The following is a 25233-nucleotide window of genomic DNA, read 5'->3' as shown; positions in this document are numbered from 1 at the left end:
ATAGGTCTAGCAGGAAAACAAGAGAGACCTAATGGAGAACCAGGGGGAGCGGAGGAGGGAGAGAGAGTTGGGGAGAGAGAGGGATGCAGAACTTGAGAGACTCTTGAATGCTGAGAATGAACTGAGGGTTGGGGGGGAGGGGGGAGGGGGGAAGAGAGGTGGTGGTGATGGTGGAGGGCACTTGAGGGGAAGAGCACTGGGTGTTGTATAGAAAACAATTTGACAATAAAATATTAAAAAATAAATAAATAAATAAATAAATAAATGAATAAATAAAAAGAAGAAAGGGGAAGGCTGGATCAGACCTGCGGCCGGCGGGGAACGCCCCCCCCCCCACGGCCGCCGGGGGCATCACCACCGCGGAGGTGCACTGCAACCGGCTCCAGGAAGGTTGGGACAGCCTGGTGGTGAGGGCCGGATCGGACCTGCATCCTTACAGCAATTCTTGTAGAAGTGACAGGTTACAATTCTTCCCTACAGTAAGGATGAGTCCCAAAGGAGTTACAGGACTAGACGAGTTAAAAACAGCACCGGAACTAGAATAAAATGTAACCATCATGACCACCAGACCTTGTTCTTTGTTCTCCACCAAACTTCCTTGCCCTTTAGCTTTTGATTACTTTCCCAAGCAATTATGTGTCAAAACAGAAACCCCTACTGAGCCAAACGGTTATATTTTTAGCAAACACTTACTAAGAGCCTATCATATTATGTCCCAAGTGCTGAGGATAAGAAGACAAATAAGATATGCCTTTTGTAAAACAGTCATTTTCTGGGGTGCCTGGGTGGCTCAGTTGGTTGAGCGTCTGACTTCGGCTCAGGTCATGATCTCACGGTTCATGGGTTCGAGCCCCACATCGGGCTCTGTGCTGACAGTGCGGATCCTGAAGCCTGCTTTGGCTCCTGTACTTTTGTGTCTTCCTCTCTTTCTGCCCCTCCCCTACTCACACTCTGTCCCTCTCTGTCTCCCAGAAATAAACAAATGTTAAAAATTTTTTTAAATAATAAGAGAAAACAGATTTCATCTCAGAAGAAAAACCTTCTATAGCTTCCTTGCCCCTATTCTGACATGTAACCAATGAGTGTTTAGTTTCCCAAGAGACTAAAAGATTGTAACTTAGGACTTCTACTTCACTCATGTTATAGATACAGGTGCAAAATGGTATATCCCTCATCTAAAAATGAGGTATAGGAGGGGCGCCTGGGTGGCTCAGTTGGTTAGGCAACCGACTTCAGCTCAGATCATGATATACAGAAGTTAGAATCAGCAGACAAGAATTTTATAAGTTATTGTATTTTCATGGACACAGGGAAAGATGAACACAGTCTGAAAGGAAAAAAATGAACAAGATGGGGCATCTGGGTGGCTCAGTCGGTTAGTCATCCAACTTCAGCTCAGGTGGTGATCTCACAGTTTGTGAGTTCGAGGCCTGCATCAGGCTCTGTGCTGACAGCTGAGGGCCTGGAGCCTGCTTCAGATTCTGTGTCTCCCTCTCTCTCTGCCCCTCCCCCACTCACATTCTGTCTCTCTTTCCCTCAAAACTAAATGAACATTAAAAAATTTTTTTAATAAAAATAAATGACAAATAAAAATGAGGCATATAGGAAATGTGGAGAAAGCAAGGAAGTTTCCGGAAATCATAGATCACAACTCCAGATCTTGATAACTAATTTGTCTTTTGGCCTGGAGGGCACAGATCATGCCCATCTGTTACATAAAGTGACTTTTCAACGTGCCCACAGGTAGACTTGGTTCACACACACACTTTACACCCAGTACACACCTCACTCCTCCACCATGTGAGCACAGCAAGAGCATAAAAAACATTGCACAGACAGCATGCTAACTACAGGGAACATTTTTATGACGGTGGCACAAACAAACAAATGGTATTTAACGAGATGTAATGTGAATTTTAAGAGGATACGTAAACAAGTTCCGGTGCCCGGGATCAAACCCTGTGGGAATCTTATTTCCGTCATTTGTATTGATTTTCTCTGCCTTTCGGAATTCTGCCAAACGGACAACGCTTCCTGTGAAGAACTTGTTCTGCACCAAGCATTTCGTCCTACTGGCGCATGGATTTAGTAACCTGAAGTTATGCCTCTTTTATGAAGCATAAAACTCTTCCTCGGCAAACAAACAACCCTAATGAGTGTTCATATGACAAGTGCCACCAACAGTGATAAAAAAACATCCGGTCTGTAAATACCCATCCGGGGGACTGTATAAAAGTCTCAGGAGGGAGGGAGACTTCCGCAGCCAGTCACCTGGAGCTTTGCAACTGGTCTTGGTTCTCCGTTCTGATAGGATGACATCCGACGGTTCCGCCACCTGCTGCTCTTCTGAATCCTGTGCCGCTGCTTCCAACTGTGTGTTTGCTTCCCCTTGTTCCGTGGAAACCACTCACCTCCCCAGCTCCCAGGCGGCCTCCAGAGGCCAGACCCTGAGCTTCCTGTCAGGGTCTCGCCCGGCTACAGGTTGCGTCACACCGTGCTACTTGGCTGGGAGCTGTCACATCCCGGGCGTGGCGGGGAACGGTGCTTGGTGTGAGGATGGGGTGTTCAACAGCAACGAGAAGGAGACGATGCAGTTCCTGAATGACAGACTCGCCAGCTACCTGGAGAAGGTGCGAGGCCTGGAGGAGATGAACGCGGAGCTGGAATGCAGGATCCGAGAACAGTGTGAAGGGGATGTCCCCCTGGTGTGCCCTGATTATCAGTCTTACTTCGACACCATTGAGGATCTCCAGCAAAAGGTCTGGTGTCTTGTGGCCCTAACGCTCCACCCTCCCAATCTGTGATCTGCTCCATCTTTGTACTAAAAGAGGCTGTTCTGTGGAAGTCTCCCCAGGGAAAGGGGGCTTTTCAGGAGGTAATATGACCTGGAGGAAAAGGTGGTGGGCCGACAGTCGGGAAATGTCAGCATTAGCCCCGGGGATGCCAGTAACCACGGATGCCCATAATAAACTCTCTCATGTCTGGACTTTACCTTCATTGTCCGGAGGGTAAGGAAAAACTGTGTTACACCCAACGTTACTTCTGTATGCAACCTGGACGTTTATATTTTTAACATAGATATTGAAATGTCACCTTTTTAATCATATAATTTCATCCTAGGAATCATTTTCTTAGGGCTGAATCTTTATTATCATGGAGGGGGGAGAGAGTCATAAAACAAACTTCTTACAGTGAAGAATCTGAGTTCAACTGTCAAGGGATATTGCAAAATGTCTTAGGCCACTGAAAAACTAACCCCTTTTATCTATTTCTTTTATAAATTGGTCCTGCTTTTCTCTTCATGAAGTAACATGGTTAATAAGAGAAGTCGGCTGAGAGCTACTTTATACTTTCTTCTCAAGACTTCTAAAAGATACATAATGACATAGTTGTTAAATGAGTAGATATTTGTTTCTTCCAAAGAGCCATCTATCACATATAACCAACTTGCTTCCCAGATCTTGTGCACGAAGGCAGAGAACTCTAGACTTGCTGTACAGCTTGACAACTGCAAACTGGCAGCTGACGACTTTAGGTCAAAGTAAGTTGAATTTGAACTTGAGAACAATTTATGACTGCCTCTCTCTCTCCATCTCTCTCTCATGCACACACATGCACGTGCATGCACACACTGCAAATATTCTCTATGTAAGTTTTTTTAAAGCTAAGAAGGCTCACAAAGCTCACATGTATTATTCGAGATACAGCTTCTTTGAGTCCTCGTCTCATTCCCCAGCACCCCCCGCACCTTGCACAGTGTCCAGCGAGGTAAGCATTGGCTGTATCTCTTTTGCTGCGAAAGGTACGAGTCTGAACTGTCTCTTCGCCAGCTGGTGGAGACGGACATCAGCGGCCTGCGTGGGATCCTGGGTGAGTTGACTCTGTGCAAAGATGATCTGGAGGCCCACGTGGAGTCTCTGAAGGAAGATCTCCTTTGCCTTAAGAAAAACCACGAAGAGGTGAGGAAAGTGGCAAAATAGCTGAACAAATGTAGAAAGGATAAAGTCAGACTGATAGCTTCCGTGTTGTGAACCTAAATCGAACTTGGGCAGATACTGCTCACACTGGAACAACAGTACACGAGGCACTAATCCTGCTGGGCCCGATCGCTGCAGCGTGTCATGTCTCTGGAAGTACATGTGAAATGGCCCCTGCCCTGGCCACATGGAGGAGCCAAGCTGCCCACCTGCCGCTGCTATGGCGGGGGGCGGGGGGGGGGTTAGTCCATGAATGGCCTTCCTTGGAGGCTTTATGGCTCACCTAACTCTAACCTATAAGGTGTGAAAATCTGGCTGATAAACACAGGACATTTCAAAAAGGGGATAACATCTTGTGTAATATTTGGGCCAAATATTTAAAAATATTCTGTATCTATAAACTTTTCTTAAATCATAAAATATGAAGTATCTGATTATTTCATATCAGTGAAGCTAAAAAGTGAAAAGCTGAAAGACGTAACAGTGTATTTTTCCTTTGAGCATTTGTTGGTAATAATAACATTTATTGAGAGCTTCCTACGTGCCAAGGGCTTTTGTAAGTGCTTTCTATGAACAGTAACTCATATCTCTCACAATAACTCTTTGGGAAAGGTAAAAATATTATACCCATTTTGCAGACGCAGAAACTGAGCGATGAAAAGAGATTCCAACCCAAGAAACTTGAATCTAAATCCCACACTTTTACTCACTTCCCCAAACAGAGATGGGACACCCTTGGGATGTCAAAGTGAATGATTTCCCCCCACCACCCTGTGACATTCTTGATTCCATTTCCCCGTTCAGGAGGTCAACGTGCTTCGTGGACAGCTTGGTGACCGACTCAGCGTGGAGCTGGACACTGCCCCCACCATCGACCTCAACAGGGTCCTGGATGAGATGCGCTGTCAGTATGAAACGGTGCTCGCCAACAACCGCAGAGACGTGGAAGAATGGTTCGCTGCTCAGGTCAGCTCCTGGAGCAGGAAAATGACAGGTTTCCAGATGCCTGCCTTATTGGGGTCCTCTGATCACACCTGTGTTTCAGACGGAGGAGCTGAATCAGCAGCAGCTGTGCAGCGCAGAGCAGCTGCAGGACTGCCAGACAGAGATCCTGGAACTGAAACGCACAGCCAACACTCTGGAAATCGAACTCCAAGCACAGCAAAGCCTGGTATGTAAGGGAAAGACAGCTCTGTTTTTGTCACTGAGGTGTCGGGCCCTGAGATCCCATACCCTCTTCCAAACCTCAAGGAGAGACACCCACAGTTCACGCGGCAGGAAGTCTGAATTTCCAATGTGCAAGGAGTGTATTTCTTTGCCTTTTCCAAATACTGCTGTCTACCTAGCTAGAAGCAGAAGTGATAGGTCAACGGCTTGGACTGTCCCACCAGGATGCCCGGACGGTCCCTCCTGGGCTTGAGCATGATCCTGCAGCACCTTCCAGAGACAGGGAGACAGGGAAAGAACAGGAGCAGAATGAAAGCGGAACCTCTGAGCCAAAGGCGCTCAAGCATTCCAGTGGGTTTTGAAGCTCTTTTGATTTGGGCCAGTTTTCCAAGCTCACCATCATAGGAAAGAATGGTATTCAAACTCTGCACCATCCTCAACTTTCCCAGGATCCACACCTCGACAAGAGGCTTCACTGCACGCCACTCACCAGCAATAGGGATGACGTGCATGGAAGCTAACAACAGGCAGTTCCAGTCAAGCACCCCTGTCCATGCTACGTTGAGCCCTATAGAGACTCTCTAGGTGAATGATGATTGTGCATTCATCTCGAGGAGCCTTACTTTATGGGGCAAATCCCTTTCCTAAGCCCATTACACAGATGAAGAAGACTGAGATTCAGATTAAGTAGCAGGCATCATGCAGTTTTTAAGAGGCAAAGTGGAAGCTGGATCCAGCTGGTTCAATCCTAGAGTCTCTTCTCTTAATCCCCACTCGACAGCCCCTCCCTGCCTCAAGTCCGTACCCAATTTCTCCTCTCAAGCTCTGTCGATCCTCCTTGTACTATTACACCAGTACGCCGAAGGCTACAGTGGGCTTGGTGATGGTAATAAGACCTCTTACGTAGCTTTTGAAGTTTTTTTTTTTCAGGCACTGTTCAAAGTTCTTTACACATATCCACTCATTTAATCCTCACAGCCCTCCTAGGAGATAAGTACTTTGCATTGCCCATTTGTCACAGAATAAAACTAAGGCTCAGAGAAGCTAAATAATTTTCACAACGTCACATAGCTGCACTAGGGTAGAGCAAGGCTTTGAAAACAGGCACTCTGTGCTGTGCTACCCAGCCCTCCTGATCACACTTCTTCTGCAGACAGAATCTCTGGAGTGCACCGTGGCAGAGACCGAGGCCCAGTACAGTGCGCAGCTGGCCCAGATGCAGTGCCTGATCGATAACGTGGAGAACCAGCTGACGGAGATCCGCTGTGACCTGGAGCGACAGAACCAGGAGTATGAGGTGCTGCTGGACACAAAGGCCCGGCTGGAGTGCGAGATTAGCACGTACCAGGGGCTCCTGGAGAGTGAGGACAGCAGGCAAGTTCCACACGTTTATTCTCAAAATCCCCCAAGTCACAGAGGCTCTTGTAGGAGACTCCTGTTTCCCCAAGATCTGCCCAAGGTCAAACTTCTCTAATGTGTTAAAGGATCTCCTTACAAAAGTAAAAACAAACAACACAGGTGAGGATAATCACATGAGAGTAGAAGTGTTCAAACGTTTTCTAAAGTTCTAAAGCAGCATAAGCATCCTACACAAAATTCCATGCTGGAGATCTCCCTTGGCTCCTGTCTCCCACCAAACGCATAAGATGACATTTTGCAAAGTGAAGCTGCAGTGCACACAAAGCGACAATGCTGGGTCCAGGCGTAAAATAGGCTGAAGTCAAATGTTATTCAGCAAAGAGGGTTCAGATCATAATTTGCACGGCAAATTTTGGCACGATCTTTTCTGAGTTGAAATGTTATCCGGCTTTCTCTTGTTAAACTTAGTTCAAATTTCCCCCCAGGCTTCCCTGTAACCCGTGCTCTCCAACAAGTATGTCAAGCAACACTTGTGAACCATGCTCGGCGTACGTGATTTGCACGGTCGAAAACTGCTGTATGTGAATGCTAGCCCCCCAGCACGGCAGACGGAGGATTCAAAGCCAGCGGTGTCCTGGAAAGGAGATTCGGCTTCAATCAGAGACATCCAAAGCTGGAAGTCGAGAAGGGTTTTCTACCCTGGGGCGCCTGGGTGGCTCAGTCGGTTGAACACCCCACTCTTGGTTTTGATTCAGGTCTGGATCCCGGGGCCGTGGGACTGAGCCTCAAGTCAGCATGGAGCCTGCTTAAGATCCTCTCTCTCCCTCTCTCTCTCTCTCTCTCTTCCCTGCTTGCTCACACTCACATTCTTTCTCTCGAAAATAAAAAATTTTTAAAAGGATTTCTATCCTGAACTTGTCCTCTAAACATCCTCGGTAAATTTCTGCTTTATCATTTCCTCTCCTGCCAGTTTATTAGTGATATTCTAGGAGTCTATAAAGCTTTCTTGCTGATCCCCAAATAAAACGTATTTCATTCTTTTAGCATGGCAAATATAAACTTTGTGGCTTATTCTGCCAGGGTAATTGCCTAAACCCATGCCGATAGTTTGATTTTGCACAAACCAAAGCCAAAAATAGTTTTTTAACTCCTCAACCACAAATAGATTAATCCATGCAAAATGTCATATATCTCGGAAGACAGTTGGAACTTTAGGAATAAATTTTATTTTGTTTGTAGTTATAAAAGTACAAGATTCCATTTTTTTTTCAATTTGGCACATGAAAGGGGAAAAAGTCAGTTATAATTCCACACCCCAAACATTCATTGTCAGTAATTTGGGAACTTCCAGTTTTCTTTCCATTTAGTGGTAATATTTGCATATGCATATAGTTGAGTAACCTAAGTTTTCACTGTCATGTAAGCATTTTCAGTCCTAATAAACATATAAGATTGTCTTGTGACCATTATGTTAGTGGCTGCATAAAATACCGTAAGGTGCATTCCTGAAACGATGCTCAGTGTCACTCATCAGAAGGGAAATACAAATCAAAACCACACTGAGATACCACCTCACACCGGTCAGAGTCGCTAAAATGAACAAATCAAGAGACTATAGATGCTGGTGAGGGTGTGAAGAGACGGGCACCCTCCTACACTGTTGGTGGGAATGTAAACTGGTGCAGCTGCTCTGGAACACAGTGTGGAGGTTCCTCAAAAAACTATCAATAGAACTCCCCTCTGACCCAGCAATAACACTGCTAGGAATTTACCCAAAGGATGCAGAAGTGCTCATGCATAGGAGCACATGTACCCCAATGTTCATAGCGGCACTTTCTACAATAGGCAAATCATGGAAAGAGCCCAAATGTCCATCACCTGATGAGTGGGTCAAGAAGATGTGGTTTATATATACAATGGAGTATTACATGGCAATGAGAAGGAATGAAATATGGTCATTTGTAGGAAAGTGGATGGACCTCGAGGGTATCATGCTAAGCGAAATAAGTCAGGCAGAGAAGAACAGATACCATGTTTGCACTCGGGTCTAACAGGAGAAACCTAACAGAGGACCATAGGGAGAGGAAGGGGGACAGAGAGCAGGGGAGAGTGAGGGACACAAATCATGAAAGAATATTGAGTACTGAAAACGAACCATGGACTGAAGGGGGAGGGAGAGGGAGGGAAGGGGATGATGGTCATGGTCGGGGGCACTTGTGGGGGAGAAGCACTGGGTGTATTATGGAAACCAATTTGAAAATAAACTATTTTAAAAAAAATACCGTAAGGTGCATTGGTCTGTTATCAAACATTTGGGGTACAGAATAATTACTCACATACATTTAAAGAGCAAACCAGAGAGGTGCCTGGGTGGCTCAGTCAGTTAAGTGTTTGACTTCAGCTCAGGTGTTGATCTCACCATTTATGAGCTCAAGCCCTGTGTCGGGCTCTGTGCTGACAGCTCCGGAGCCTGGAGCCTGCTTTGGATTCTGTGTCTCCCTCTCTCTCCCAGCCCTGCTTGCACACTCTTTCTTCCAAAGACAAATAAACGCTTAAAAAGTTTTTAATAAACAAAGAAATAAAAAGCAAAACTGAGAATTCCACTTCCAGAAAATGAAACATATGTATATTTCCTCATTCCTCTTCCTAAGCTTGGTTAAAACCCCTAGAAATTACATATAAAACAAATATAGCATGAAGGACATCTTTATGGCGCATATCTGGAGTCTTGAGTTGCATATCTTGAATCTGTGGTGGTTACATGAATCTACATATGTAAAAGAAATATACACACCATACACACATACACCCACAGACGTTGAGTATATATGTACATTGTATCCACGTCAACTTCTTGACTTCACAACTGAACTGTAGCTGAGTAAGATACAACCATGGAGAAAGCTAGGATACATGGGTCCTCTCTGCACCATCTTTGCAACTTCCTGTGGATTTGTAACTGTTTCAAAATTCAAAAGTTCTTTTAAAAAAACACATGGTGGTTTTTAACCCCAAGGTTTCCACCAAACCAATCTCTGCCATCCATCCACCCACCCTCAGACTTTCCCATGGTTTCCTCTCTGTCTTGGTCAAGATTATGGCAAAGCAAATATTCAGCATCTGTAATAATTTCCAATGAGCTATATCCAATGTCCTCTCAGAAAAATGCACGTGACTACCTTCCCTTGACCTATACCATTTTGCATGGATTCACTAATCTATTTTTATTTTCTGAGTTAAAAATATTTTCAGTTTGGCTTAATGTAGAGTCAAAGTGGAACTGAAGTAGGAAAATATCCTTAAGATAGAATGGCCACTTGGGGACTTTCATGTTACTTTCGGCCTTTCACAGCTGTTTTTATTTTGGGCATAGGATTGCACTAAATGTTATGTTAAAGACATAGGCTAGTTCTAGATCTGACCTCTTCTAGGGCTAGCCACCGTGTTCTAAATGGTGTTAGAGTTACGGGGGGAGGACTCAGGCTTTTTTCTTTTCTTTTTTTTTTTTTTTTTTTTTTACCATGGTGCAATTTCACTGGCCAAATGGTCTTTCCTTTCTACTTTCCAACAACGATAAAAACTTCTAGGGGCACCCGGGTGGCTCAGTCAGTTAAGTGTCCAGTTTTGGCTCGGGTCATGATCTCACGGTTCATGGGTTCGAGCCCCACGTCGGGCTCTGTGCTGACAGCTGGCTCAGAGCCTGGAGCCTGCTTCAGATTCTGCGTCTCCCTCTCTCTCTCTCTGACCCTCCCCTGCTCAGGCTGTCTCTCTCTGTCTCTCAAAAATAAATAAAACATTTTAAAAAATTTAAAAAAAGAAGTCTCTTATGCTTTCTCCTAGCACATCTATGACTTCCATTTTTCACAAGTGAAATAATAAATGATTCATTTGTAATTCAAATATACGAATAAAGTACTAAGCATTCATAGAGCTACACAGCTGTATCAAATCTTAACTTTCTATGTTAACCATACTTCACTGGGATTTAATTTTCATACAATAAAATGTATCAATGGTGGAAGGCATGTAGTTGCATGAATTTGAAAACCATACACATTCATGTAATCATCCAGATCAAGACATACACTAGAACATCAAAATGTAAAATATTAACCTTGAGAGTTCCTTCATGTTCCTTCCCAGTCAGCTCCCCTCCCTCACCACTATTGTGGTATCTGACACTACAAAGGAGTTTGGCCAGCTCTTAAGGTAGTATAAATGTAACCATACTGTTTGTACCATTTTGTGCCTAAATTCCTCAGGTTGACATGTTTTTTTAAGTATTTATTTTTGAGAGAGAGAGAGAGAGAGAGAGAGAGAGAGAGAGAGAGAGAGAGAGAGAGAATGAGTGGGGGAGGGGCAGAGAAACAGTGAGACACAGAATCTGAAGCAGGCTCCAGGCTCCGAGCTGTCAGCACAGAGCCTGACGCGGGGCTCAATATGAACAGTGATGCTGGAGTCCAGCTCCAGCAGGTCCAGGGCTCCCCTGAAGGATAGACGGTGTTGGCATGAAAGAGATGGGGATTGGTGAGGGGGGAAGGGAATGAGAGAGCCACGAGGTTCTTTCTGATCAGCAGGCAGGCATTTCTGCTCTGACCAGAGAGTCAGCTTTATTTATTGAAAAAATGTATGGGGTACAAAACAGAAGGGGTAATTGCCTTAGACAATAATTTCTGATAACAAATTCTTTGGTAGGTAAAAATTTCCCAGAACATAGATTGGTGGAAGACTCGTGCATAATCTTTACCAATAAAGATTGAGGTAGGTGACTAGATGTTTATCATATGGGGAAAGAAGGAATCTTTAGCATTCAAACACAAGGCAATGTTTTTAGCATAGAAAAGGCAAAAGTTAGGTCTTTGCGAGTTGGGGTCAATAGGGGGAAGAAAAACAGGTTTTCTCAGGAAATGTAACATTTGCTCCCATAATCACAAAAGAAGAAATTCCTATAACAAGTTTTTTCACAAGGTACAATTCACATATTTTTAACATAAGAAGGCAAGTCACTCGTGATATAAGTCAGCCAGGCGCCTTGGGGTCGGTGCTCAGGCAGAAATTGAGTGGGGGTTGAGTGGGTGAAGACACCAGTTGCCATCTGAAAGTGGGAGGCCTTGCAAACCTGCCTTACTTCAGAAATGGCTCCCAGCACAGCGAGATCAGGTGCCCCTGAGCTTAAGTCCGATGCTTAACCGACTGAGCCACCCAGGCGACCCAGGCTGATATGCTTTTGAAGTTCGTCCATGTCATTCTGAATACCAGTGGTTCATTCTTTGTTGCCGAGTACTAACCTATTCTATAAATATACCACATTTCAGAGTAAAACTTCTAGAAGCATTTTTTTACCCCTTCTTTTCCTTTATTATTTAAAGAATGGCTTTTATTTTTTTTAATGTTTATTTATTTTTGTTTTTTTTAAATATTTTATTGTCAAATTGTTTTCCATACAACACCCAGTGCTCTTCCCCTCAAGTGCCCTCCACCATCACCACCACCTCTCTTCCCCCCTCCCCCCTCCCCCCCCAACCCTCAGTTCATTCTCAGCATTCAATAGTCTCTCAAGCATTTTTATGCAAGTCTTTCTGTTTACGTATGCACTCATTTCTCTTGGGCAAAAACTAGTCATGATACTACTGTGTCAAAGGGAAGGTCCTTTATAACTATAGCGGATATTTTCACCCGGCCAGTGGCTTGCCTTTTCTCTTTCTTAGTGGTATATTTTGATCAGTAAAAGATTCTAACTATGATGAAGTCTAATCCATTCATTGTTTTATGTTTAGTGTTCTCCACGTGATAGAAGTCTTTGTTCAAAACAAGGTTATGAACATATTCTTCCATGTTGCCTTCTAAAAATTCCATACCTGTAGCCTTCACATTTAAGTGTTTAATCCATCTTGAATTAATTTTTATATATAGTGTGAGGTACAGCTCAAGAGGTATCAATCTCTGCTAGATACATTTATGGAATTGATCAGCAACATTTATTGAAAAAGCTATCATTTCCTCATGACTTCAGAAACTTTGTCAAAAAGCAACTGACCATATGTACGTGAAGACTATTTCTAGAATCTATATTCTATTTCACTGATCTATTTGCCAACCCTTACACCAATATCACACTGTCCGACTACAGTGGCAGGACTGAAACTTGTATGAATTTATACTCCCACCAGCAGTAAATGAGAGGCTGTATAGAGTACATTTGTTACCAAACTGTGAATTTTTTTTCAGTATTAAAGGGAAAAAGATAAAATGAAATCTCAGTGTAGTTTAAAATTACATTTCCTTTTTTATGAGTGACACTGAGCATTTTTTCTAAGGTGCTTTGTAAATTAAGTGCCTTTTGTATTTTCTTTCTGGTCACTGTCTATGGTGTTGTTGCAAATACGCTTTCTCAGTTTGTCATCTGTCTTCTAATTTTATAGGTCGTGTTTTTTACCATTGTAAAAGTCAATGTAGTCAAATTTATAAGTTTTTATGGTTTATTTATTTCAGTCATTATTAGAAAGGCCTTCTGTCTTCAAATTTATAAAAGAATTCTCATATTTTTAGCACAATGGTGATTTCGTTTTTCACATTCAAATCTTTGATCAATTTGTAATATGTTCTACTAGAAGGCATGAGGTATTATTCCAACATTTCCTCCCCTGCTTTCTACCTCACGTGATATACAGTTGTCCCAAAACTACATATGATAGTCTTTTTCCCACTGGTTTTATGGAATTTTTTAAATTTCTTTTTGAGAGCCGGAGAGAGACGCATGAGCAAGGGAGGGTCAGAGAGAGAGGAAGACACAGAATCTGAAGACAGGCTCTAGGCTCTGAGCTGTCAGCACAGGGCCCGATGCAGGGCTTGAGCCGACAAACTGCGAGATCATGACCTGAGCCAAAATTGGACACACCTGAATGAGTCTCCCAGGCGCCCCTTTCCCACTGATTTTAAATGTCACATTTATCACACACTAAATCCCAATCTGTTTGGAAGTCTATTTTAGACCTCGTATTCTATTCTATTGATCTGACTATTCATACATCAATACTATAGTATTTTGATTAGTGAGGCTTTAAAATAGGAAGAGCTAGTCTCTCTGAGGCTTTCTTTTATAGAATTTTCCTGGCTATTCAAATTTGATTAATTTTTCTCATAAAACTTCAGAATTATCTTGTCTGGTTTAAAAAATCACATTTTTGAGATTAGGAGGATCTCAATAAACTTAGTGGGATCTAAGTTAAATTAATGTAGAGATAATTGACATTTTTATGGTGAATGGATATAGTATTCAGTCCAAGAACATGATATATCTTTCCATTTATTCTGGTTTCCTGTCCTTCAATGTATTTTAATATTTTATTCATGTGGTCTACCTTTCTAACTAAATTTCTTCCTGTGCATTTTATATCTGTTGGCACTATTATAAATTATGTTTTTTCCTTACATTATGTGATATGCAGAATAATGTGCCTCCCACAATGTTCATGTGCTAATCCTACAACTCTTGAATATGCTAGGCTGCATGACAAAGGGGAAAAAAGGCCACTAACCAGCTGACCTTAAAGTAGGAAGATTATCCTAGGTGATATGAGTGAGGCCAATATAATCACAAGGGCCTTAAGGGTGTAGGAGGGAAGCAGAAGCGTCAGTGTCAGAGTGATGCTGCATGAAAAAAAAGACTCCCCACTGCCTGCTTTGAAGATGGAAAGGCGCCATGAGCTTAGAAGCCTGGGCAGCCTCTACAAACCATGCGCTAAGGAGCCTGGGCAGCCTCTAGAAGCTAGAAAAGGCAAGGTAATTATTCTCTCCTAGAGCCTCCATAAAGGATCAGGAGCAAATAACTTTCCTTTTTTTTTTAATTTGAAAGAGAGAGAGAGAGAGCATGAGCAGGAGAGAGGAGGCAGAGGGAGAGGGAGAGAGAGGGAAAGAGAGAAAAATCCTAACACTGACGCAGGGCTCAATCCCACGACCCTGAGATCATAACCTGAGCCTGCATCAAAAGAATCAGATGCTCAACCAGATGAGCCACCCAGGTGCCCAACAAATAACTTTCTTAAGAAAACACTGAGAAAGTACCCCTGGGAATGAAAAACACACACCTTTCAACAGACCATGTTTAAACAGCAAATATAAACCAACACCATGACAAATCCTTAGCTAATGTAGTTCCACAAGCTAAACGTGGGCTTTGGAAAATCAAAAGGTAACCAGCTTCTTTTCTAGGAAATGTCTTGTTAGCAATCAAACCCTACCCGGCAAGCTGAAACAGGAATCTAGCAATCATCTTTAAAAAGGGTCTTCTTTTGAAACTCTCATTTTAACCCATACTCACAATGTCTGAACAATGAAAATGGGAAAACCAGTTGGGCAGAACAAAATAAAATACTGATTTCTGAGTTCACCAATAATTATTAGATATTAATAGTTTCCCTTTTCTAGAGAAGAAAGGAAAAGAAGGACGAACTCATTCTTGATCAAGCTTTAGGCCAGGTGGAGAGGTCAACAAGGATTTAATGAACTCCATACACTCACACCTGCTTAATAATGGATGCTGGGAGAACTGTGACGGCAGTTCCTTTTGAAGATTTCATGTGAAGCCCTGGATCCAATGGCAGGTAGTGGTTGTGATGGGTAATAACTTAGTAACAGCCTAAACGCACGTTTTTATGAGACAAGTAACTCTTCTCAGGCAAGTAAAAAGCAGACTAATGAGATGTTCCTATGGGATTTGATATAAACAGTAGAAAGGAAAACATCCTGCCAGCCATGACCCCACCTAGAAGAAAGGCTATATAAGCACTTCAAAGAGGAAATAGTCAAGAAGCTTGGAATTCAGACTCAGTCGTGGTTGCTTAAGCTTTCGATCCAGACCGCAGACTTTGAAATACACCCAAACTGGGTACCCAGTATGGATACTAAAGACTGTACAACAACTATTTCTTCTTCAACACCACAGCAAAGCTGCTCTAGGATTACAAATTTTAGGACCGTCTCTTCCAACACCAGCTGCCAGTATGGATCAACTGGCCATGTTCTGAGGGCTCCTCAGTCCCAGGACTGCCACCCTACTCCTTGCTTTCATCTCACCCCCATCTGCTTGATAAACAACTTCAGTGCCTGTCCCCCTCTGGATGACTGCGGCTGGTGTGGTGAAGGCATCAACAGTAATGAGAAAGAGACCATGCGCATCTTGAACGAGCGCCTCTTTAACTACCTGGAGAAGGTGCGGGTCTTGGAACAAGAGAACATTGAACTGGAGCGCAAGATCCAGGAGGAGTGTAGCAAAGAGCTTTGGGTCGTGTGTCCTGACTACCGGTCCTACTACACCACCATTGAGGAGCTCCTGCAGAAGGTAAGAGTCTTAGGAATGTGTATAATCAACGTGTGTAATGACACTCTCCAAGCAATAGCCATTTGCCAAACCTTAATATTTTTAGTTCATTTTACGTTGAAAAAAATGTTTTGTAGAATAAGAGAATAAGAGAATGTCTTGAACGAGATTGTCATCTTGAGGCACTATTCAGAGTTGTATACTTACTCATTGTCAGGAGATACATTCTGCTGTTATAACTAGGTAGCTCTGGCCTAAAATTGTGTTAACAACCTATTGCTGCCATTGCTTTAATAAAAAGCAGAAAAACAGGGACCTGAGGGAAAGCATTTTGTTTTAAGAAGTACCTAGACAGTTTAGTTTTTATCGATTACGCAACCATTACCCAAACCTGTTTCCTGATCAGAGTGATGTACTGCTGCTACACAGGCCAGATTTATCTCACTTTATTTGTTCAACAAGGGTTTACTGAGCACTAGTAACAAACACCAGAGATTACTCTGGGCTCTGGGAAAGTAATAGCAAACTAAAAAGTCCTTGCCCACATGGCAGTTACATTCCAGAGGATGCAAATTGAGGATGGACTTTACATTTTGACAGTAAAACATATACACAGGTTTTTATTGGAGTAGTTTCTGCTGAATTTTTAGAAAAATAACAAAAACACCCCTGACTTTCCAAAGCACCCCAAGCTTCCCAAGCATAGCTATGAAAAGCCTAACAGCCCCCACTCTCACCCCCCTCATCGCCACACACACAAGCCCTTGGTTTTTAAAGAAGATCCTGGTGTTGGTCTCATTTGTGTGTACAATTTCTTAATTCTAGATCTTGTGTACCAAGGCTGAGAATTCCAGACTGGTCTCACAAATTGACAACACCAAACTGACTGCTGATGACTTGAGAGCCAAGTAAGCCCATCCAGCACTGTTGTTCATGACAGAACTCACCCTGCCTCTATGCGACACACTCCCAAGAAGCGTATCCCCAAATCCACTAACCCTCCCGCCCCACAGCATGTCAGCACCAGCCCAGAGAAGACCTTCACATCCAGGAAATGATAAAGATCTCTAACCACTCACATGTATACACTGCCTGTAGCTTCTAATATATGAACCCATCTGATTACCTGCACAGTAATTCAGGAAAACAGGTAGGGCTAATACATAGTCACCCTGTTTAAAGGTGATTGACTGATTTCCAGAGGAAATCAATTCCCAGAAAACTGTGGTTTCATGGGGCTCAGTTACATCCAAAGATATGTACCTAAGGCTAGACGCAGCTAAAATGTGGATGCAAGTTTTCTAACTCCTAATCCACTGTTCTCTCCAATTTTCCTGCATTGCCTCCAGGGGCAGGGGAGGAAAAATGCCCTCATCTCAAAGAACAGCAATGTGGCCTCGCACTGGCAAAGCGATTAAGGGACCATTAGTTAAGTGGTGACATTTATCAAATGGTCTCACCTCTAAAGAGAATCAAGCCCACAACAGAAATATAATAAATGAGAGGCCCACAAGAAAATGTAGAAGGGAGTTCTGCTTGGTTTGATTTACATCATCTGCATTTTAATCCCTTTCCTTTTTGTGTCTCATTTTTAAAGGTACGAGGCTGAGGTGTGCCTACGCCAGCTAGTGGAGGCAGATGCCAACGGCCTACGGCAGATCCTGAATGCCCTGAGCCTTGCCAAGGCTGACCTGGAGGCTCGAGTCCAGTCTCTGAAGGAAGAGCTCCTTTGCCTCAAAAACAACCACAAAGAGGTTAGAGAAAAGCCAAGAGAGTCATTACAAGCTAAGCCTCTAAAAAATAGCATCCATCCCTTTGAGTTGAACTTGACAAAAGGTGTCCCCAAAGAGTAGATACGATTCTGTTTTTCATCCCTGATAATATCTACTGCCACTACCATTGGTTCAATGGGCTTCCAATCCTAGAAAATAGTATTGAAGCCTCCGCTGCCCCCACCAGCTTCTCTAGGACAAGAAAGCAACCCAATTTAGGGGGGAAAAACCCTGCAGGTTTCCCATCTTTTGTAGGCATTCCTGCATGGACTTCTGCCTCCACTGCTATAAGTCCATATTGGCAAAAGCCCATATTGGCATCATAAAGACTCTGATCTCTTATCATAAACTGCATCTCTATGCTGCTTCACCATTACCCATCCCTGGAAATGATCCAAATTCTTTAAGACTTTGCTTTTGCTAATTGATTCCTTTTAGTGTTCCACATACTTGAACACAGAGTCATATCTGAAATAGTCTTAGGTTCTTTAATAGCCTCTCAATAGCACCTATAAATCATCTATACACAACAAATCATTACTGTGAGCTATTTCAGACACGATTAAGCTAAATTATTGCTTTTAGACAAACAAGAACACAAGGGTGTCATGTGTTCACCAAGTGACTTCACATTCTTTCTCTTTCCACAGGAAATCAATTCCTTACAGAGTCAGCTTGGGGACAGACTCAACATTGAAGTGACCGCCGCCCCATCTGTTGATCTAAACCAGGTTCTACAAGAAACAAGATGTCAGTACGAGTCCATCATGGAGACAAACCACAGGGAACTGGAACAGTGGTTCAACACGCAGGTGGGGAGGGTAGGAAAGTCAAAACCAAAAAGCTGACCTTGTGTTTCCAGGCAGCCTTCCATCAAAGGCATGTTTTCCTTCATAACATGCATGGTGTCTGCCTGTGTTTCAGATGGAGGGGCTGAACCAGCAGGTGGTGACCAGCTCTCAACAGCAGCAGCTGTGCCTGAAGGAGATCACGGAGTTGAGACGCACCATGAATGCGCTGGAGATTGAACTGCAGGCCCAGCACCGAATGGTACCCGGGAAACTGCCCAGGGTCAACACAGTGGTGATGGCAATAGCCCCTGACCCCTGCATGTTGCAATGTTCCCCAAATTGTGTCTCTCAAAACAAAGGTCCCCCTGTTTGCTAAAGGGTCTATGGCTAAAAAAGGGCTTGTGGACAACTAAGTCTGGGAAATGCTGGAGTAAAGAAAGGTTGTGGATGACTTCCTGTAGACCTTTAATAAGCGATTATACACTATGGTATGTATGGTATTCAGCATTCCAAAACTTAATTGACTGTGGACCTTTTCTTTTAAGAGCATCTCATGGCAATAAGGATCCATGGCGTACACTCTGGGAAACACTACAAGAGCACTGTATTTAACATGCAAAACATTTTTCTAAACTATCAAATTTATAAAATAATCTTATAAAGGAGGTGGCAAAATTATGAAGCCAATTTTACAAATGAAACTCAGGGAGCTGTAGTGATTTTCCCATGCCAAATTCAAGGCGAATCCACCTTGCCTATTTTAGAGATGGAGACACTGAGATCCCAAGGGATTAAGTAACTTGTTAAAAGTCACAAAAGAAATGAGCTGGAGCCAGGATGGAACCACTTCTGCCCCCATTGTACTGCCTCTGTGAAGAAGGGGATTATTTAAATGTTCTGATGTGAAGGGTATTTGGAAGACCTTGCCCCAAAGCTGGATTTGTCACTAGCTAGTCATGTGACCATGGGCAATTCACTTAACCTCTTGAATCTCAGCTTTCTCATCTGTAAATAACAGGTTATTCAAATCTAAAATTCCATAATCCATAGACTTATAGGAATTGTAATCATCAAAGTTCCAACTCTCAGGTTTTACATATAAAGGAATGGATCCAGTGAGGAAATTGGGTTTTTTTTAAATGTTTATTATGAAAGAGAGAGAGAGAGAGAGCACAAGCAAGGGAGGGGCAGAGAGAGAGGGAGAGAGTGAATCCCAAGCATGCTCCATGCTTGGCATGGGACCTGATGCAGGGCTCGATCCCAGGGCCATGAGATCATGACCTGAGCTGTAATCAAGAATCAGGCACTTACCCATTGCGCCAGCCAGGTGCCCTGCAAGTGAAAGGATTGTTCATGGCTAAATGCTGCTAACTTCTTTTTTAAGGCACAAATATTCACAGAATGAAGTGCCATGGTAACAGGTTTTTAAAAGCCCCAGTGTAAAATAAGTTGGAAGGCGTTTTATTTTGTTTTGTTTTGTTTTGTTTTGTTTTGTTTTGTCTCATAGGTAGAAGAGTATAGTAGGATAGGTGATGAAGAGAAAGAAAAGTAAATACTTTCAGGAAATCAAAAATAAATAAAGAGGATAAAGGGAAGCAAGTTTTAGTATGGTAGATAATTTTGGTTTGGGATTTCTTTGGTTAAGAAGTAATAAGCGGGCTTGAAGATTCATTAGTACCTGTCCCCCCCCACACACACAAATTTTAAATGTTACAGTTCACAAGTGACCTACGTTCCAACAAATCACCATTACAAATCTTACTTTCTTCCACCATGGTAGAGAGATTCCCAGGAGTGCATCCTGGTGGAGACAGAGGCCCGCTACACGTCCTTACTGGCCCAGATCCAGTGTCTGATTGATACTGTGGAGGCCCAACTGGCAGAGATCAGGGGCTCCCTGGAAAGACAGAACCAGGAATATGAGATCCTGCTGGATGTCAAGTCCCAGCTGGAGTGTGAGATTGCCACATACCGCAGCCTCCTGGAGAGTTCGGATGTCAAGTAAGTAAAATAAAAACAACTATGGGGAAATAGGCTCACACACATGTCGGTACTGCCACTGGGCAACAGGGGGCGCGTGCTTTGATCTTCACGCCAGTGATGGGAACTGTAGACACATGGTCTCAAGCTGTGCTGTTTAGAGACCTGCAAGTGTAACCTACTCCAAATTTAAGGTCTTAGCCGAGCTGAGTCATTCTGAAGAGCCAGCGCACAAGGTTAATTCCTTAGATGCTGAGTTTTAAAAAGTACAAGGGAAAACAATGGATTCCCCAAACATTCCAACATTCCTGGTGACTTACAGATTCTTGCCCCACTAGGTGAACTTTCATGAAATCGAGTAGGACAATCCTGTTCCTTCTGGAGGAACTGAAATGCCCATCTCCAGCCTGTTGTCCTTGATGCCAACAACAGCATATATATATGTGTATTTCAGCATCTTTTAAAAAAATAGAAATATAATGTTTTTCAATGATAAAATGCTAACCAACCCATACGGGATTGACATAGAGCACAAGCTCTTTGAAGCAACTCAGTCCACACTAATGCCCCAGATGCAGACTTAGTAACAACTGTTACAGATTTCCTTCCCGCAAATCATCAGTGATCTCTGCTCACAGGTTCTTCTAACTGGCATGTCCACGTGACATAGCACAATGTTAACCAAAGCTAGTCACTTGAAGGAGCTACAACATACCAAAGTGCCTTGAAGCATCCAAGAAAGATGATGCTTTCTGAAAAGAGTTCTGTTAATTGTGTCCAATTCCAATTCTGTAAAACTTCATTTAAATACACCCAGAAGACACCTAGAAGCTTCTTGACAAAGCATAGAGGACTCTTCCATAGATGAGGTTCAGGCCATCTGATAAGAAATCCACCTGAATAACTTCCTTTCTTCAGATAATGAGCCCCTTGACCTGTCCCCTACCACTGTCGATTCTGTAAGTTTAGCTCCCATTATATCCATTCTGCAGATAAAAAACTAAAGCTCAGGAGGATTCCCTGACTTATCTTAGGTCACCAGCTGGTAAACAACAGAGCTGGACTGCACCTTGGTCTTGAGCTCCTGGCATGGTGTTCTTCTACAGTGCTGTGGCGCTGTCCACAATGGCAGCTTACAGAATTGAATGCTTCTAAGCCTAAGATGCTGCTTTCCCATGTTTCTGGTCTGATTCTTTTTCTTCCACCAATGATAGAACAAAATGAACAAATAAGTGTTTGAAAGTACTTGTTTTGAGTGACACATGTTGAAAAATTACCCACCCCTGTTGTTCTCTACAACCATCCTTACCTTCCCTCAATTACAGGTAAAATTCTGTGTTCTCTAGGCTTCCCTGTAACCCGTGTGCCACCACATGTGATCCTTCCAGTAAGGCCAGCACCATGGAATGCACAGCCCCGGCTTACAATACGTCATCCTCAGCCTCCCGCGGAACACATGAGTCCTGTGGTGTCTGCAGAATCCTGCCCCAAATACTGGTTAAAATCTGCACCATCACGCAGGAGATTAGGGATGGCAAAATCATTTCTTCTCACGAACATGTGCAGCCTTGCTACATCACCAGAATTGTCAAAGCCTAACATCCCAAGGTGATGAAAATGACCCTCATTCATGAAAGAGAGGCCAATTCTTGCTCCTTCCAGAAAGGCTTAAAAAGTCCCCAGTCCCTTAAGGTACTTAGTTTCTTACTAACACAGTGGGTCCACCTTGCTAGACAGAATATCTTTTATTCCGATCCTCTCCTAAGCTTCCACAATGTCAAATCAATGCCTGTCTCTCAGAGAAATGAGGAAGGTGCTTTCAGAGCAAAGTCAACATGATAATATGTGCCATTTCTTTGGAAGCACATTACCCAGTTCTCTAAGAGACAGGCATTTAGAAGTGCCCAGGAAGGTGCCCTACATTACTTGACTCCACAGGTGATGGGCAGATTTCTCTTTTGTTTACTCAGGGCTTGTTTACTTACATTCCTCATTAGAGCCAGTCAGACGAGTTCTAGGATTGTTTTGGCCATGGCACATGAAGGTGAAAAGCCGTGACCTTCCCTTCTAAAATCCTTCCTTGGCTATAGAAAGAAGCCTGTATGGGGACAACATCCATAGGGGGAAAGATCTTTAGTGTTCGGTTTCCTTGAATGGATAGTCGAGAGTATGAATCCTGTTTATGCTCACATACTGCAGTTCCACAGGGTATTTTTTAAGATGTCCGTGTTTTCCAATGCTTTGTAACCATTAGGCTTCTCTAAGTATTTTCATCAGGATTCAGGAAGGGTTGTGGGGAGTGAATCTAGAACATTTTGAAGGAATAACGTGGGTCCTTTTGTTAAATGTTTGCTATTTCTCTTTCCACTCTTTAGGGAATGGGAGTTGGTTCTGACTGTTTAACAAGGGACATGGAGCTGGAGCTCTCACATCATAACCCTGGTCCTGCCTCTCCCTGTGACTGGTGATCATGAAAACATAGCTGAGATTCCTCCTGCAATGTATCCATCAGAGAGAAGTGGACTTGGTACCACCAACTTAGCAGAAAAATAATTATTGAATAATTGCGGCTTGCAAGCACAACACAGTGAGAAGACACCACTTCTGCACCTGCCATCATCAAGACTTCTCATAGGAGGCTCAAAGAAGATTTCAGTAAACCCTTACAAAAAATATTTGATACTTCCACAAGATTTAGTAAATAATGACAAACCAAATACAGAATGTGGAGTCAAAAAACCTGAAGTCCTAAATTTGCCACTTAGGACCCATAGGGCAAAGCATCTAGCCTCCTGCAAATTTAATTTCCTTATTTGTTAAAGGAGGACCATGGCTACTTGACAGGTTTGTAGTGTAGATCAAAGGAAATTGTTTGTGGCGTGCTACTTGGCACACTGAAGAGCACTATGCAAATGTTATTTTTATTTAAGCTTCACTTTGAACTACAGCCCCAGACCTAACTGTGTCATTATCTCATGTCAAAATTCTTTCCCTGTCAGTTTAGTCATCCAGCCATAATTTTGCAGTTTTAATAGTGCTCAGCTTCCAGGGGTAAAAAAAGAAAAGAAAGAAAGAAGAAGAGAACAAGATCTTCCTGTGATAAACCCTGCAATTCTCCAGAGTAAAGCATTTTTGAAGACTTTGGATTTGTATCAGATATCACTGGATGGCTGGTGCCCACAAGGACAAAAGCATTGTTTAACTCTGGGCTCAGCAGCCACCTCCTCCAGACAAGCAGCAACTTACACCAAGCGAGTGGGATGCAGAACTCCCAGAGTGATCTCTTTCCCATCAATAACTTCCTTCTCATCTGACTGCCCGGATTTCCCCCAGTAGTGCTTCCCTGCATTCCATCTCAGACTGCAGGGGGGACATGTGGGATGAGCACGGGGCTTGGACTCAGAGGTCCTAGGGGAGAGTCTCACCCCAGTCTATGGGTATGACCTTAAGTCAAAGGGATGTAACAACTTAGGCCCTGCGGTACTAGAAGGATTAAAAGGAATAATAATGGTGGAAGTGCCCTATAAGCTGTACGAGGCCATGCAGGAAGGGAGGTTTCATCCCCCAGTTGAAAACCAGGCATTTGTCATTTTCTTCCAAAATACCGTCCTCCTTTGTGTCTGGTTGGGTGATGGTCCCCAGTGGACCCCCTAGGTACTTGCAACACTAACTGGGAAGCCAGTTGGTGAGAGGCCAGTGTTGCCCAGTCTGCTCTGAGTTTTGATTCCAACAGGATGCAGGGTTTAGGAGCCTTGCTGGACTCAGGCTAACCTTGGGCTGATATGGCAATGCCTTTCTCAATTTGTCCTAAAAATAGGATCTCTTCTTCCCACTCGGAGCAAAGTATCCCATGGGCCACACTCCCAGTCTTAGAAATTAGGTTGAATTAGAGATATGTGAAACCCAGAAATCTGTGGATCCCAGGCCCGTAAGGCAATTATGATGCCAGGTTCCTTTCTCCGGAAGTATCATAAAGTCCTGGTAAGACACAGTCTTACAAAGGATAGACTCCAAAGAGCAAGATGCCTTTTCATTTGCCATCCCTATGTTGGAAAGGGAAAGAGTATCAAAACCCATTTGGTGATCCATAATCTTATTTCTAAACTTGGGAAGTTTAGGGATATATTTTCTGTAGATTTCATCTTTTTTCATGTCGCCTCCACCTTAACATGACAGCTGGGTTAAACACTTCCAAATGCAGGGGTAACCACACTTGTCTCTTCCCCTTTGTCTCTCAACCATTCACCGTCTCACCACCCTCTATGTGTGGCCCACAACCTCTCCATCCTCACTCTCCAGGATCAATTCCACCAATTTCTGCTTAGAGGAAGCAACCCAGAAATTCATCCTCAAGAGTTCAGTGAGTGGTGATCCTATTTAATAGACAAAGGAACTAATGGGTAGAGAAGTTCAGTGACTTGCCCAAAGCCACACAATAATAAGATTGAATGTTAAGTACTTCGATCTCCTTAAGAAGGGTAAAGTAGCACCTGATAGATTACACAGTCTCCAGGAATGGGAAGAATTCATGGTAGCAAGAGATTATTTTTCAACTCTTTACACCACCATTCTCCAACCTGCTCGTCACTGCTTCTAGTGAGAGACCATCCAAGGAGGCTATGTCATTAGCATCGATCATTCTTTTTGTCCAGAAATTCATAGACTGACTTTTATTTTTAATTTATTTTATTGTGGTAAGAATGCTTAACATGAGATCTAACGGAACTTTAAATGAACAATATAGCTATAGACACAATGTTGTCCAGCAGGTCCTGAGAACTTATTTTATGCCGTTTGATTAGCAATTCCCCTTTCTCCCTCCTCCTGTCAACCTTCCCCGGCAACCCCTTTCTATTCTTTGCCTCTGT

The 25233-nt window shown here is 43.2% G+C and overlaps 2 protein-coding genes and 1 long non-coding RNA gene across 3 annotated transcripts in view; 2 read left to right on the top strand and 1 right to left on the bottom strand.

The window, feature by feature from the left end:
* The first annotated feature begins 2312 nt into the window (after positions 1-2312).
* Positions 2313-7088, top strand: KRT40 (keratin 40). Its single transcript, XM_029928723.1, has 7 exons — positions 2313-2759; positions 3459-3541; positions 3803-3959; positions 4782-4943; positions 5023-5148; positions 6298-6518; positions 6989-7088. Exons 1-7 carry the CDS (start codon positions 2313-2315, stop codon positions 7086-7088), a joined length of 1296 nt encoding a protein of 431 aa, XP_029784583.1.
* An 8311-nt stretch (positions 7089-15399) lies between these two features.
* Positions 15400-21964, top strand: KRT39 (keratin 39). The gene is made up of 7 exons (XM_029928721.1): positions 15400-15843; positions 16648-16730; positions 17420-17576; positions 18245-18406; positions 18519-18644; positions 20166-20386; positions 21712-21964. Exons 1-7 carry the CDS (start codon positions 15400-15402, stop codon positions 21962-21964), a joined length of 1446 nt encoding a protein of 481 aa, XP_029784581.1.
* Positions 18128-25233, bottom strand: part of LOC115282602 — a 69178-nt gene continuing 62072 nt past the window's right edge. The window contains exons 2-3 of the long non-coding RNA XR_003904707.1: positions 20148-20282; positions 18128-18572 (exon numbers count right to left, since the gene is read on the bottom strand). This is a non-coding gene — a long non-coding RNA (uncharacterized LOC115282602). The remainder of the gene's footprint in view (positions 18573-20147; positions 20283-25233) is intronic.

This window comes from Suricata suricatta, chromosome 17 (assembly GCF_006229205.1).
Source record: "Suricata suricatta isolate VVHF042 chromosome 17, meerkat_22Aug2017_6uvM2_HiC, whole genome shotgun sequence".
NCBI classification, from domain to species: domain Eukaryota; kingdom Metazoa; phylum Chordata; class Mammalia; order Carnivora; family Herpestidae; genus Suricata; species Suricata suricatta.
The sequence above is the reverse complement of the archived record's forward strand: the minus strand, read 5'-3'. Positions and strand labels throughout refer to the sequence as shown.

What these genes read in the sequence shown, in the direction of transcription:
- KRT40 (XM_029928723.1), top strand. Translation starts at nt 2,313, where the DNA reads ATGACATCCGACGGTTCCGCCACCTGCTGCTCTTCTGAATCCTGTGCC. An exon ending in TCCAAGCACAGCAAAGCCTG is followed by an intron (nt 5,149 to 6,297) that starts GTATGTAAGGGA and finishes CTTCTTCTGCAG; the next exon opens with ACAGAATCTCTGGAGTGCAC. An exon ending in CTGGAGAGTGAGGACAGCAG is followed by an intron (nt 6,519 to 6,988) that starts GCAAGTTCCACA and finishes ATTTCCCCCCAG; the next exon opens with GCTTCCCTGTAACCCGTGCT.
- KRT39 (XM_029928721.1), top strand. Translation starts at nt 15,400, where the DNA reads ATGGATACTAAAGACTGTACAACAACTATTTCTTCTTCAACACCACAG. An exon ending in TCAAAAACAACCACAAAGAG is followed by an intron (nt 17,577 to 18,244) that starts GTTAGAGAAAAG and finishes CTCTTTCCACAG; the next exon opens with GAAATCAATTCCTTACAGAG. An exon ending in AACAGTGGTTCAACACGCAG is followed by an intron (nt 18,407 to 18,518) that starts GTGGGGAGGGTA and finishes CCTGTGTTTCAG; the next exon opens with ATGGAGGGGCTGAACCAGCA.